The 12,181-nt window shown below is 42.3% G+C and overlaps 1 protein-coding gene across 4 annotated transcripts in view; it reads left to right on the top strand.

The window, feature by feature from the left end:
* Window positions 1–2,531: 2,531 nt before the first annotated feature.
* The window catches only part of PLPPR2 (phospholipid phosphatase related 2), a 33,097-nt gene continuing 23,447 nt past the window's right edge, over window positions 2,532–12,181 (top strand). For 3 of the 4 annotated variants that reach the window (XM_070935269.1, XM_070935267.1, XM_070935270.1), the window contains exons 1-6: window positions 2,532–2,984; window positions 5,454–5,514; window positions 6,135–6,221; window positions 7,713–7,901; window positions 9,953–10,073; window positions 10,162–10,418. In XM_070935269.1, the coding sequence (XP_070791370.1) occupies window positions 6,150–6,221; window positions 7,713–7,901; window positions 9,953–10,073; window positions 10,162–10,418 (639 nt within the window). In that variant the 5' untranslated portion in view covers window positions 2,532–2,984; window positions 5,454–5,514; window positions 6,135–6,149. The remainder of the gene's footprint in view (window positions 2,985–5,453; window positions 5,515–6,134; window positions 6,222–7,712; window positions 7,902–9,952; window positions 10,074–10,161; window positions 10,419–12,181) is intronic. The other variant, XM_070935268.1, reaches the window with a different exon arrangement.

Genomic DNA, 12,181 nt, shown 5'->3' with positions numbered 1-12,181 from the left:
GTTGTCTTTCACACAAGCTACACAAAGCAGGAGAAAGAGTCGGAAGAGTAGAACCTTGGATGGACTGGACATATGTCTAAACAAATGTCTAGCAGTTGCTGGTGTTCTTCGTACAAAAGGCTTTTCTACGATCTGTAATTAAATTATCTTATTAAAAGCTGTGTCCTTCTCTCCCTGCATGTCTTCTAGGTCTAGTATCAGTGTTGGTAGAGTCCAGGAGATTCTGCAGCAACAGCTGTCTACTGAACAATTCCCAAGGCAAATTGGGGGCAGGGGGAATTGGCATCCTTTGTAGGTGCCTTTTCCTTTTCTGTTTACGAGCTTCTGTTGTAGATGCTGTTCAAACCATACCTGTGTTTCCTTTGTTGCTAAGAAAAATACCACCTTCCTTATCTCTCACCTCCTCTGACTTCAGCTGATTGCTTCCTTGAGATGCCTGGCTTGGCCTGTGAGGGGGCTGAGTCCATCTCTGGAGTGGGTACTACTGAACCTTGGCAGATAAAGCAGTTGGTTGGTTGAAGCAGGGGAAGCTCAAGAGGAAAGAAGCTAAAGAGGAGGATGACAATGCTGAGAGGCTGGGGAAAAGAGAGGAAGGGCTGGAGAAAAGAGAGGAAGGCCTGAAAAGCTGATTGGCCCTGAGGCATGGCTTAGCTGTACTCCTTCTCTCACGTGCTCTAAATGTGAACCGGGGACAACCAGTAAATAATATCCAAACTGTTCCACTTAATTTGAGTTTCTTCAGAATGATTCTGTGTCAATGACTAGAAGTTAAGTCTGAGGTCAGGGAGAAAACCAAGCTGTCAGGATGCCTTAATTAAATCATGAGCCTTGAGTCAAACTTCAAAAGAAATCCAGTTATTTATTAGGAGCTTCATATTGGCACGTTCCCAAGTGAAGCCAGCTCTGACCCTACATAATTTATGCCCCAATCATGACCCTGTTTTCCCCCTCCCCCCCCAGGATGTGTCATCAATCACATTCGCCAACGGAGCAATTTCACGGGTTGTAGAGACCACTCCCCTCCGGCCGCTGTGGGTAAACCTGGGATACAGCCTTGAGAGAGATAAGTCTGGAATGTACATCTGCCTTTGGCTGCCATGCCGTTTCATTGGTTTCCCATCCCCCCTTGCTTATGACAACTCAAGAGCAGGCCAGGGATGCTTTTCAAGTTGACACAAGCCTTATGGCATATACAGTATATATTCAGAAGTTCATACCATGTGGTGCCTTCACTTTTCTTTTGTGTATTTCACCGCTGCCCATAGAGATAGGCAGTGGCAGCTATAAAGCTACCAACAGCTGTGCCAAGGCAGGCACAGGGGCCATGCAAGGGCTGTAAGGCTTATGATTTGGGGAGAGAAAAGTTGTCACTCTGATCCCTTCCACCCCTCAGTCTTGGCTTGGTTGCTGTAAGTGATTCCGCCATCACATTCCATGGACAGAGACACTTGGCTGCCATTGTTTTATTGCTTGCTTCTACATGGGGTAAAAGTGCTGGAGAATGGTAGAGCTTTTCCCCAGTATAACTGAAGTAAACTGAGCAAATAAGTGCACAACGGTTTTGATAACTAAGGCCACATTTTTCATGGAATGGGGGTGGGGACTGGGAGGCTGAAGAGTGAAGAGGATGCCTCACATGGGCAGTGGAGGAAACTTTCTGAGTTTCAAACTGAATTATGCTTGAAGACAGGGGTGGGTTCTACTTACCTTTACTACTGGTTTGCAATGGGGCCATGCACACACGCTCGTATTGCTCGTGCATGCGCAAGCATTTTGATAACATTGGGGTCAGTGGGTGGAGTCTCCTGCCAGTTTTACTACCGGTTCTATAGAACCAGTGCGAACTGGGGGCAACCCACCATAGCTTGAAGGTTGGACCCAGATTTTGGGGGGCAATATACTGATTTTGTAAACTGCTCAGAGAGTGCTGTAAATACTATCGGATGGTATATAAGTCTGCTATTGTTTTTGCTATTTTAGGGCTTGTGCTGCAGTATTCATGAATTTCCCTCTTGAGGGAGGTACAAAGGGGTTTGAGGGCCACAAAAAGAGGGCTCAGGGACCATCACTTGCTCTCCCCAGATGTAAAGGATGGCTTTTAAATGCCATATGCTATTGATGTTTTTGACAGTACGATCACCATATTTCCATTTCCCTCTGCAACAAAGCAACCAAACTCTTGCTTTTACTGTAGCAAAAGTAAATAGAGGGAAATACAAATGTCTGAAATTGCACAAGGATCTTTCAAGCAATTTTATAAAAGATCTTTCCTGATAAAATTGACAGAAAAATGCAAGCCAAATTTCTTTCTTCTTACACTTATTTCAATAAGTTAGTGTTACCTCTGAATTATATTTTCTGTAACTAGTAATTCATGTTTTTCTGTATAATCTGACTGTGAGTTTGAAATGTGTGCACTCAATAATTGTTGTTAAAGCACATTTGGCAACAAATTTGGATTGTTGGTGCTTCATTTTTCCTGTAGTATTAATCATTGGTAGAAATAGAGTTATATGAGTATATTACAGGGAAGCTCAATTCAAACAAGCAACAACAAAGCTGGCTTGTTTAGAATTGGAAGTGAAGCTTTGATTTATTGATTTTAGCTGAGCCTTCTTGATTGTGCAACTCTCACCCATCTGACCCAGAAGAGACACAGCCAGCATTTCATTGAATATCCCCTCTTGAAGGATTCTCCTTCCCTCTATCTCCTCCCTTTGTGTGTGTGTGTGCCCGCGTGTGTGCATTCATATGTTTGTGTGGCACTCCTCTCTCTCTCCCTCACTCCAGCTGCTAATGCAAAATAACATTTCATCCAGCAACCCAGGGTCTAATTACGATATTGGCGTGATCAGCGTGGATTCCTTGCTCTGTCTGGCAGACTGTTAAAATTGCTTACCGAAGAGAAAGAGGAGGAGACAAGAACTGAGGTGGGCCGAGGAAGCCATGGCTGCTGCCTAAAAAGCCACTCCTACAGACAGAAGGTGAGAGATGTAACGGCTGGGCTGTGGGGGGATTTTCCTGGAGGGGATTTTCCTGGTAGCTTGCAATATCTGTCTAGGTTCTCCATTGTTGCTTCTCCATTCATACTAGCATTATTACAGTTTTGACAACTGCAGTTCTGTGTGTGTGTGTGTGTGTGTGTGTGTGTGTGTGTGTGTGTGTGTACGCGCGCATACATGTTTTAAAAGACTGTGTTGCTAAGCTACACTCTTAGAATGCTGAATGTATCAATTCACCGCACACACATGCCTACACATGTACACACTCTTGCTGTCCTGATTGCTATTTGCAGCAAAATGGTCACTGATGCCATTGGCGAAACCACGGAGGCAGACGATACCACTTTACTTCAGCTGGGCTCAGAGGGTTGATGAGCTGCCATGGATGTGGGTCACTTGCCAAAGGGGGCAGGCAGCCCATAGATCTTGCAGCTGGATTCTTACAACACTGGTTACAATGCTAGAGAAGTTGGACTAGCCCCATGAGCAGCATGACTCTCTCTTGCAGGGTTCCAATCTCTGCTGGAGGAAGCAGCAATCATGCAAAGAGGAAGGGGGAGAAAGCAGTCAGCCCCCAACCCTCCTCTATACTGAGGGAAGAGAGTTTTGAATCCTTGTGCATTTATGTAGAGTGATCATTATTCTCTGCTACAGGTTCTCATCCAAATTGTACACTATTTACACAAGAATCCTGATTCTCTGCTCAGAATAAATAGCATAAAGCAGTACAAGATGCAGTATTAACATGTATTAACGTTGTTTGAAGTTGAGTTTGCATGCTTCTTTCTAAGTAGGGCATTCAGATTTTCCAGTTCTTTGGCCAGAGAGGGATATGTTGCAAGGAGAAGTAAGAGATTAGGAGAAACAGTGGGGGAATGTGACTAAGTAAAGACATATCTTTTTTCTTATTATATATGAAGATAAAGCAGTATAATTTTCTATTGCATTGACATTTGTACAAAAAAGCATAACTAAGTAATGCCTCTACAAATTGACTGTAAAATTCCGTTTTTATTTCTGCTACTTGAATATGAGCAAATTTTCACAGTATTTATTTTTAATTAATACTCTTAACATAGTTGGATCAGTGATTATGTAACATCTTACTATGATGAAATTTGCATTAAAACATACTCCTGTTGGCGGGGAAAACAGTTGGAGCTTCTGGATTCCTAGGCATGCTTGTGTTTTTTAACAAAACTACAATCTTAAGTGAATATGCAACACAATCCTTTACGGGTTTGGCTAGACCACTGAGTCTGGTAGATTTATTCCAGTTCCACTAAATTGGTCTGAAGAATGGGAAGCCACTGCAGTGACCACTGATGGGACAACACCCAGCCTTCTATTTATGATGGATTTGGTCAATCAATGTGTCTGCGGTGACTGTATTTTTCTGGGCTCCCTTTTGCAGGTAGAACTTAAACATATTCAATAGTCCTGTAGCAAAAGTTCCTCTTATAAAAGTTCCTCTTGGATTTCGGAAGGAGTTCAAATTCTCTGCCATGATAAAAGTTTGCTCAGTTCTTTCTACAGACTGCAAAATGTCTGTTCTCTGCTTTGAACTACTTATCAAATTCTTGAGCTGCATCCTGCTTTGATTCCATTAATTCACAGAAATGGTCATATTCTGGGATATACATCCACACATTCTTCTCATAGCCAAAGTAAAATTCAGCACCCTCAGAGAGAGAAGTTTAAAATACCTACTTTAGTTTGTCTTTTCCCCCGACTCCTCAGAATCAGAGGCTGGCTGGCTGGCTAGCTGGATCCTGGAACCTTTATGGTTTGGTTTTGTACATTAGATATTAAAATGCATATTCACTCAGAAGAAAACCCTGCATTGATCCATGCTCACAGTAACATGTGCACAAGGTTTCTACAATATAATTTTAGGAGAAGTAGAAATTTGAAGGCAGGAAGGTAGCTTTGAAAAAAAATACAGTCTATGTATTGCTTTTTCAAAAAAGTATTTTAAAATATTAATTTCCCCCAATACAGGTAATCTTCAATTTACAACAGCTTGTTTAATGACCGTTCAAACACCACTGAAAAAAGTGGCTTATGACCATTTTTCACTTACAACCATTGCAGCATCCCTATAGTCACGTGATTGAAATTCAGATGCTTGACAATTGGTTCATACTTATGATGGTTGCAGTGTCCCAGGGTCATGTGCTAATCTTTTGTAATTTTCCGACAAGCAAAGTCAATGGGGAAGCCAGATTCACTTAACAACTGTGTTACTAACTTAACAACTGCAATGATTCACTTAACAAATGTGGTAGGAAAGATTGTAAAAGGGGGCAAAATTGACTTAACAAATGTTTCAGTTAACAACAGAAATTTGGGGCTCAGTTGTGGTCATAAGTCGAAAACTACATGTATTGTATATCAGCATAATTTTTCTTAAAAAAAATTAAGGGGCATTATTATTTTGTTCTCTTGTAGATGCCATATCCTCCTTGAGTTGTTAGAACGACTTTATACTTTACACGAGGTACTTGACAAGGTAGGGTGACTTTGCTAAACCTGAGCACCTGGACTCCAAAAGAGGAGATGCTTTGGTCAGGTAGTTTTCATATAGAATATCAAAGTTGTTGCTTGACCTTAAAGCAACTATTCTCAAACTGTAGGACTTCTGGGGGAAGGAGGAGAATGTCACAAGCGATTGGGAGTCACAGTTTTTTTAAAAAAAACTGAACAGGCATTTGGAGGCACAATGTTAGCTCTGTCAAAATGTTCTGGGGTCTGTGCTACTAATTTTCCTGTCAAAGGCCAAAGTGGGCAAAGCAGTACTGTAACCATAAACACCTTTGATATTTAGATTAAAATGTAATCATTAAAAATAAACCATGGTATTTATTCCCTGCCCCAACTTAATCCTAGGGAAGTAATTCTTGAGAGAGCACATATGTTCACTTATTGTTTTAGGGGGCTCAGGACACAATCCAGTTTGAACACATCTGCCTTAAAATATGATGATATGAATGTTTGGAAATATTGGGGATCCTGTAGGGAAGAGTTATGCTTACCTAAAATAGAGCACAACTTCTTGGGGTTTTCTTTAGAATGTTCACAGCAGAGGGGTGTTAGAGGATCCCCCCCCATAAATCATGTTCTTTCTTGCAGAAGTATCCAGGCCTAATGGCTATGGCTGGTGGAAAGCAGGAGCTTAAGAGAAGCATAACCATTATACCTTGTTTTGTATTTGTGGAGGTAAGAAAACCAGGGAATTTGACCAACAAGTTCCCTGTCTCTCTCTCTCTCTCTCTCTCTCTCTCTCTCTCTCTCTCTCTCTCTCTCTCTCTCTCTCACTCACTCACACACACACACACTCACTCACTCACTCACTCACTCACTCACACACACTGCCATTCTCACAGTAACATAGTTGGAAGGGACCTTGGAGGTCATCTAGTCCAACCCCCTGCTCACACAGAAGACCTGTACTAGGGATTTGAATTGCTGAACTGCCGACATTTCTGATCGACAAGCTCAGTGTCTTAGCCACTGAGCCTAGGAAGGAGTTGTTCACACTCAAATACTGTAGCCAGTTCAGTTTAGGGTTATAAGAGTAGTAGTGAGATACAGAGTTTGCATTTTGCAGGGATTGTTCTTTCAAGACTTGGAACCAAAAGTCATTTTGCTAGTGTTCCTGGAAGCTGCTCAGTAAAACTTAAAGCAAAATTGCCCAATGCATCTGCCATATTACAAGAAAAGCTGCTTGGGTAGGTCACAGCATTGCTTGGATGGATCTCTTCTTTGTAGAAGACTAGTCTTCAGTATTCCATATTCCACATATGGAGGTCATTGTGGGCAGGATGGCCAGCATTAGCAGATTAAGATTAGAAAAATCTGTGTCATTGTGAGAGGGGAGTATACTGGAATCCCTAACTGTTTCACACCATCTAATCATCTGGCTGTTTGCAGTCCATATCTCATAGTTTTACTAGTGTGTCCCTCCTTTCTTTTAGTGGCCTAGAACACTTCAGCTCTGTAATATGTTAGAGTAGTCAAGAATTTAGTTAGTCTACTTTTCGAGGGCTATATCTACTTACAAACAAGGGTGCAAACCTGAATACCTTCCCCTGAAATAGAACTGTTTTTGAAATTTTCTGTGCAAGTTTTTAGCAAACATAGAAAGGTCCTCAAATGTTTGTTGATTGGCTAGCCATTTGGAAAATGCATCTACTTATTTTTAGACATTTTCATGACATATTTTTAAAAATGAGGAAATGGGACATGACAATTGTTTATAGATGCAAAATAGATTTATTTCCATTCCATGAAGAGCATTCAGATGCTTCCTGTAAAGTGGATGGACAAAAGAAAACAGACATATCTGAAACGACTCCCCTGTCAAATGGAAGCCTGCATTCAGCTCACTTCCTCTGGGCTCAGTCCCTGAGAGTTGGCCTGGGATCATTTATGAGATGTGAATTGCAAAAAGGGGAATGTCTAGGAAAAGTGGGACGGAATCAGGAATGGTGGGATATAGGAGAGGAACACACAGCAGCCTTATTTTGGCCCAGAAAGCTGAGTTCCTCTCTTATTCCTCAACCTGGTATCTGAATAAGAAAAGATGCATAGAAATTTGCATGCAGTAATGGTCAGGTGGCAACCATCTGTGATTCCAGAGATCTGAAAGATCTCCTTGCCTCCTATTCTGTTAGTGGTGCCTGATGTGCCATCCTGTTCTTTTTCCAGCTGGGGATCATGGCTGGCACAGTGGTGCTGGCTTACCACTTTGAGTATTCAGATACTTTTCCGGTGCACTTTCAAGGATTCTTCTGCTATGACAATACTTTGGCCAAACCCTATCCTGGGCCAGAGGACAGTAGCCGAGCACCTCCAGTCCTGGTCTACTCTCTTGTTACTGCTGTCCCCACCATCACGGTAAGAGATCCACAAGGGATTTGAGAGGAGAGAGAACCCTCAAGAGGAAGGGTATTGTATCTTATCCTATAACTATTGTATTTTACCCTACTCTTATTTTAAATGATTTGTATAGGATTTTATTGGTAATATGTGTTCGAATTTTGTGTTTTGATATGGCCTATAGGCTAATCAATAAAGCTATCTAATCTAATCTAATCCTCAAGAGGAAGGGCTGGTAAATGGAACTTGGCATACTTTGGGAATGATAACATAGATACGGCCTCCACTGTGGTGGTATTAATTTCCTTGAGCTGCTAGAGGGAAGAAGTATTAGAGCATCCAGTCATATTTGAAGCTCTGTTGGGAAATGGAGTGAGGATGTATTTGAGGCCTCACAAGACATGTCCAGTCTATTAGAATCATCTGAATGATTATATTCACATTATATTATACTCACATATTCTGTCTGCTCAGATGCTTTCATTGGCATTGCCTTTCATATAGGTATTTTCAGAATGACCTATGTACCAACCCAAATTTGTTTCTGTAATGTTTTAATTGTTACACGTTTACCTGGCTTTTCCTCCAAATTGCTCAGAAGAAAGCACACAATTCTCTCCCCATTTATTCTCATAAAACAAGTTGTATTAAGAGCAGTGTTAATTCAGATAATTCAACATATACCTGAACATGGGTCTCTCCCATCCAATATCTTCACCAGTATGATGTGCAACGTAACTGCTTTTTATTCCTCACCATCCTTTTCCTGTGTGGGAAAAAATGACCAGAAACTCCAATAAGGATGTCTGAGCCCAGCTTCACAAAAGCTGGGCACTTCAGCTGTTATTACTCCAGTCAAGCTTGCCACATCTAGGTCCCTAGGAAAGAAAGACCCTCGATGAAGTGATAGGTTCTTTTACTAAGAATTAGTGGTTGCAGCGAAAGCAGGCTAGAACTGAGGTTCCCGCACAAAGCATTACAAAGTTTTCCCTTCTCCCCAGCCCTTCCTATGTGACTGATCCATCATCATCCAATGGTGTTTTGGTATAGGTATTTTGGGAACTGCTCGGATGTTTGGTGCCACTTGGTGCAATTCACATTCCTTCCCCAGGCTCCATGGCCTTGAAGACTGGAACAGGCTGGTTCTCGCACCTCTGGCTTCTCTCAAACCTGTCATCACCACCACCCCTTTGGATCTTCTCTACCCTCTACATGCCAATTTCCTCTTCTCCCTCCCTGCCCCAGACCCCCAACAATTTATGGCAGAATGCCAGCAAAGCACTAAGCTGAAGAGGGCGGATCTGACAGGAGCACTCTCCCTTTTTTTAATGAGATACTCAATGCATCACTTTGCTTCCCTAAATGACTTTACTCCATTGAATGGACTTTTCTGTATTGCATCTCCTTTCTCTGTCCCTTGCATGAGCCCTGCTTGCTCTGACAGCCCTTTCTATACAGTGGGCATTGCTATGCTGCTTTTATTTCATTAGCACTTGGAAATACCTTAGTGACCAAAGAGAAAACGGAAATAAAATTATGATTTGTTTTGAACTAAATTCCCACTGATGTAGTCCTATTGTGCTCTGAACTGCTACAGATACTATCTACAGTAGAATTACATTTTTTTCAAGAGTCATGTAAAAAACATGTGTTTCTATTCTAATATATGAGAATGCTTTTCAATCTGTTTTGCCAGTACTTCCCAAATTTAGGTAACAAAACTCATATGAAACCTAGAACTCATTTAAGTTACAGATGTTAGGGGGGGGAAGTGTATATGTTTATCCTCATGGAAATGCATACTCTGTTTATCCCTCAACTTGGGCTGGCCTCTCTTGGACCTTTGGAGGCTAGAAAATAATGTCACTTCCTCTCAAACCCCCCTCCCCCCATGCTAAGTTTTAGCAGTACTTCATTTATGAAACGAAACATAAGGAATCTTGAAGGAGTCCTCCAGCCCTTTTGCAAATACCTTGGCCAGCCTTTTCCTCACAGAGCTTACTTTAAACAACTGCTATTAAAGAGGAAGTACAATTTCTCTTTTTGATTCTTTCTTTCTCTCATCCCAGATACTTGTTGGAGAACTGGCTGCCTTCTTCTTCCAACCCACAAGGCATAAGGAGAAAACCATCACCTCGGGCGAGTGCTGTTATTTCAATCCCCTTCTGCGCCGCATGATCCGCTTCCTGGGTAAGAGGAGAATGCCCCTCCCACCTAGACCCAGCTGAGTCTCCAGGCTCTGCTCCACCTTCTCATTCCTGTACTTTTCCTTTCATAGGTGTTTATTCCTTCGGCCTCTTCACTACCACCATCTTTGCCAATGCAGGCCAAGTGGTGACCGGCAACCAGACTCCACATTTCCTGTCCGTGTGCCAACCAAACTACACTGTGCTGGGCTGCCAACCACCCCCAGGCACAATTTACGTCACAGACAAAGCAGCCTGCACTGGCAATCCTCTCCTGGTCACTGCAGCCTGCAAGGCGTTCCCCTCCAAGGACGCTGCCCTCAGCGCCTATGCGGTGGCGTACACTGTGGTATGAAGTGGAAGCTAGGTGACAGGGCAGACAGAAAGATGGAGGGCGGAGGGCCCAGTTTTGGGGTTCTTCCAGTAATTTACCACCCAATTCCTCTCCCATGCCCTGCCTCAACCCCCATTTGTATCAGATCGGGTGGGTAGAGGCCAGGTTTGACAATATACACAGGGACAGAAGCGGTCAAGGTTTGGGAATGAACTGCTCCTTTGAGAAATCTGAAGTGCCCTCTAGTGGGCACAGTGTGAAAGAAACATTCACAGGATCTTTTCTCCAGGACAGGATTGGGGGAACTATCTTTTGTGACAAAGCGCTGCCTGCTGTGAGCAAAAATTATCAATGGCAAGCGCACCTTAGAAAAAAGGATCAGCTTTGATTTCACTGTGTCCATTTCTCATTAGAAGGCAATAAAACCAAATAGGTCCCTTGATGTTATACTGGAGAAAACCTAGCTTCTCCTCTTTCTCAGCCAGCTGAGTTCTTGTCTTTTGGCCCTTTGCTTCTCTGATGCTGTCTGGGTGCTGCAAGTGTCACATGCCATTGACAGAACAAGAATTGTTAGAATCTGAAACACTGGACTAATAAATGCATTTATTATTTATTATTAATAACAACAACAAAGAATGCTTGGTGTATGCCACTGAAGGTTATTTTTTAAAAATAGACATTCTAACTAGATAATGATTTAATGCTATGAAATGCAATTGTTCTAGAAAGCTAGATACACTGCTTGTTTAGCAGTGTTTAGATGCAGTGTTTAGATACCATAGTACATCAGGATCTACAGCTGAATATGAGTACAGCATCTGTAAATCTATTTTAAGCAACTGATGCAGGTGGTGGAACTGGCACTAAACTCTTTTCCCCACACAGTTTCTTGGAGTAGTTATTCACCTTGTAATGCTTAATTACCACATCTGGAAAGTGGAATGGAGGGAAAGATCCAGAGCCTTGGTAGTACAGTGGTCTAAAGCACCCTGTTATTAAGACCAGCTGCCTGCAATTACTGCAGGTTCGAATCTCGCCAGGCTCAAGGTTGACTCAGCCTTTCATCCTTTCTAAAGTAGGTAAATTGAGGACCCAGTTGTGGGGGCAATAAGCTGACTTTGTATAAATATACAAAAGGATGAAGGCTATTGCTGAGCACATTGTAAAGCCACCCTGAGTCTTCGGAGAAGGGCGGCATATAAATCAAATTAAAAAAAAAAAAAAGATGGTCCCTGAATTTGAATTTAGCAGTGTCAGCAGGGAACATAAATTCAAAGTAGGATAAAGTTTTGATAAAGATTTCTCTGAGGAAAGTGGAGAGTTGTTGGGAAACAAGGAGAAGGAGGTGTCCTCTTTTGGTAATCTATGAGAGACTTTATATAAATCTGGTGACTGTCTGGACAAGTCCTTGCAGTTTTCTTGACAAGACTTTAACTGAACTGAATACAATAGAGCTGGAAGGGACCTTGGAGGTTTTCTAGTCCAACCCCCTACTTAAGCAGGAGACCCTGTACCAAACAAGTGGCTGTCCAGGCTCTTCTTAAAAACCTCCAGTGATGAAGCACCCACCACTTTTCAAGGCAAGCTGTTCCACTGGTTAGTTGTCCTCACTGTTAGGAAGTTTCTCCTCAGTTCCAGGTTGCTTCACTCCTTGATTAGTTTCCATCCATTGTTTCTTATCCTGCCCTCTGGTGCTTTGGAAAATAAGTTGACACCCTCCTCTTTGTGGCAGTCTCAAATACTCAAATACTACTATCATGTCCCCCCCTCTCCCCAGT

Source organism: Pituophis catenifer, unplaced genomic scaffold (assembly GCF_029215685.1).
Source record: "Pituophis catenifer annectens isolate HBS135680 unplaced genomic scaffold, rPitCat1.0.hap2 SCAF_2, whole genome shotgun sequence".
Taxonomy (NCBI): Eukaryota; Metazoa; Chordata; class Lepidosauria; order Squamata; family Colubridae; genus Pituophis; species Pituophis catenifer.
The sequence above is the reverse complement of the archived record's forward strand: the minus strand, read 5'-3'. Positions and strand labels throughout refer to the sequence as shown.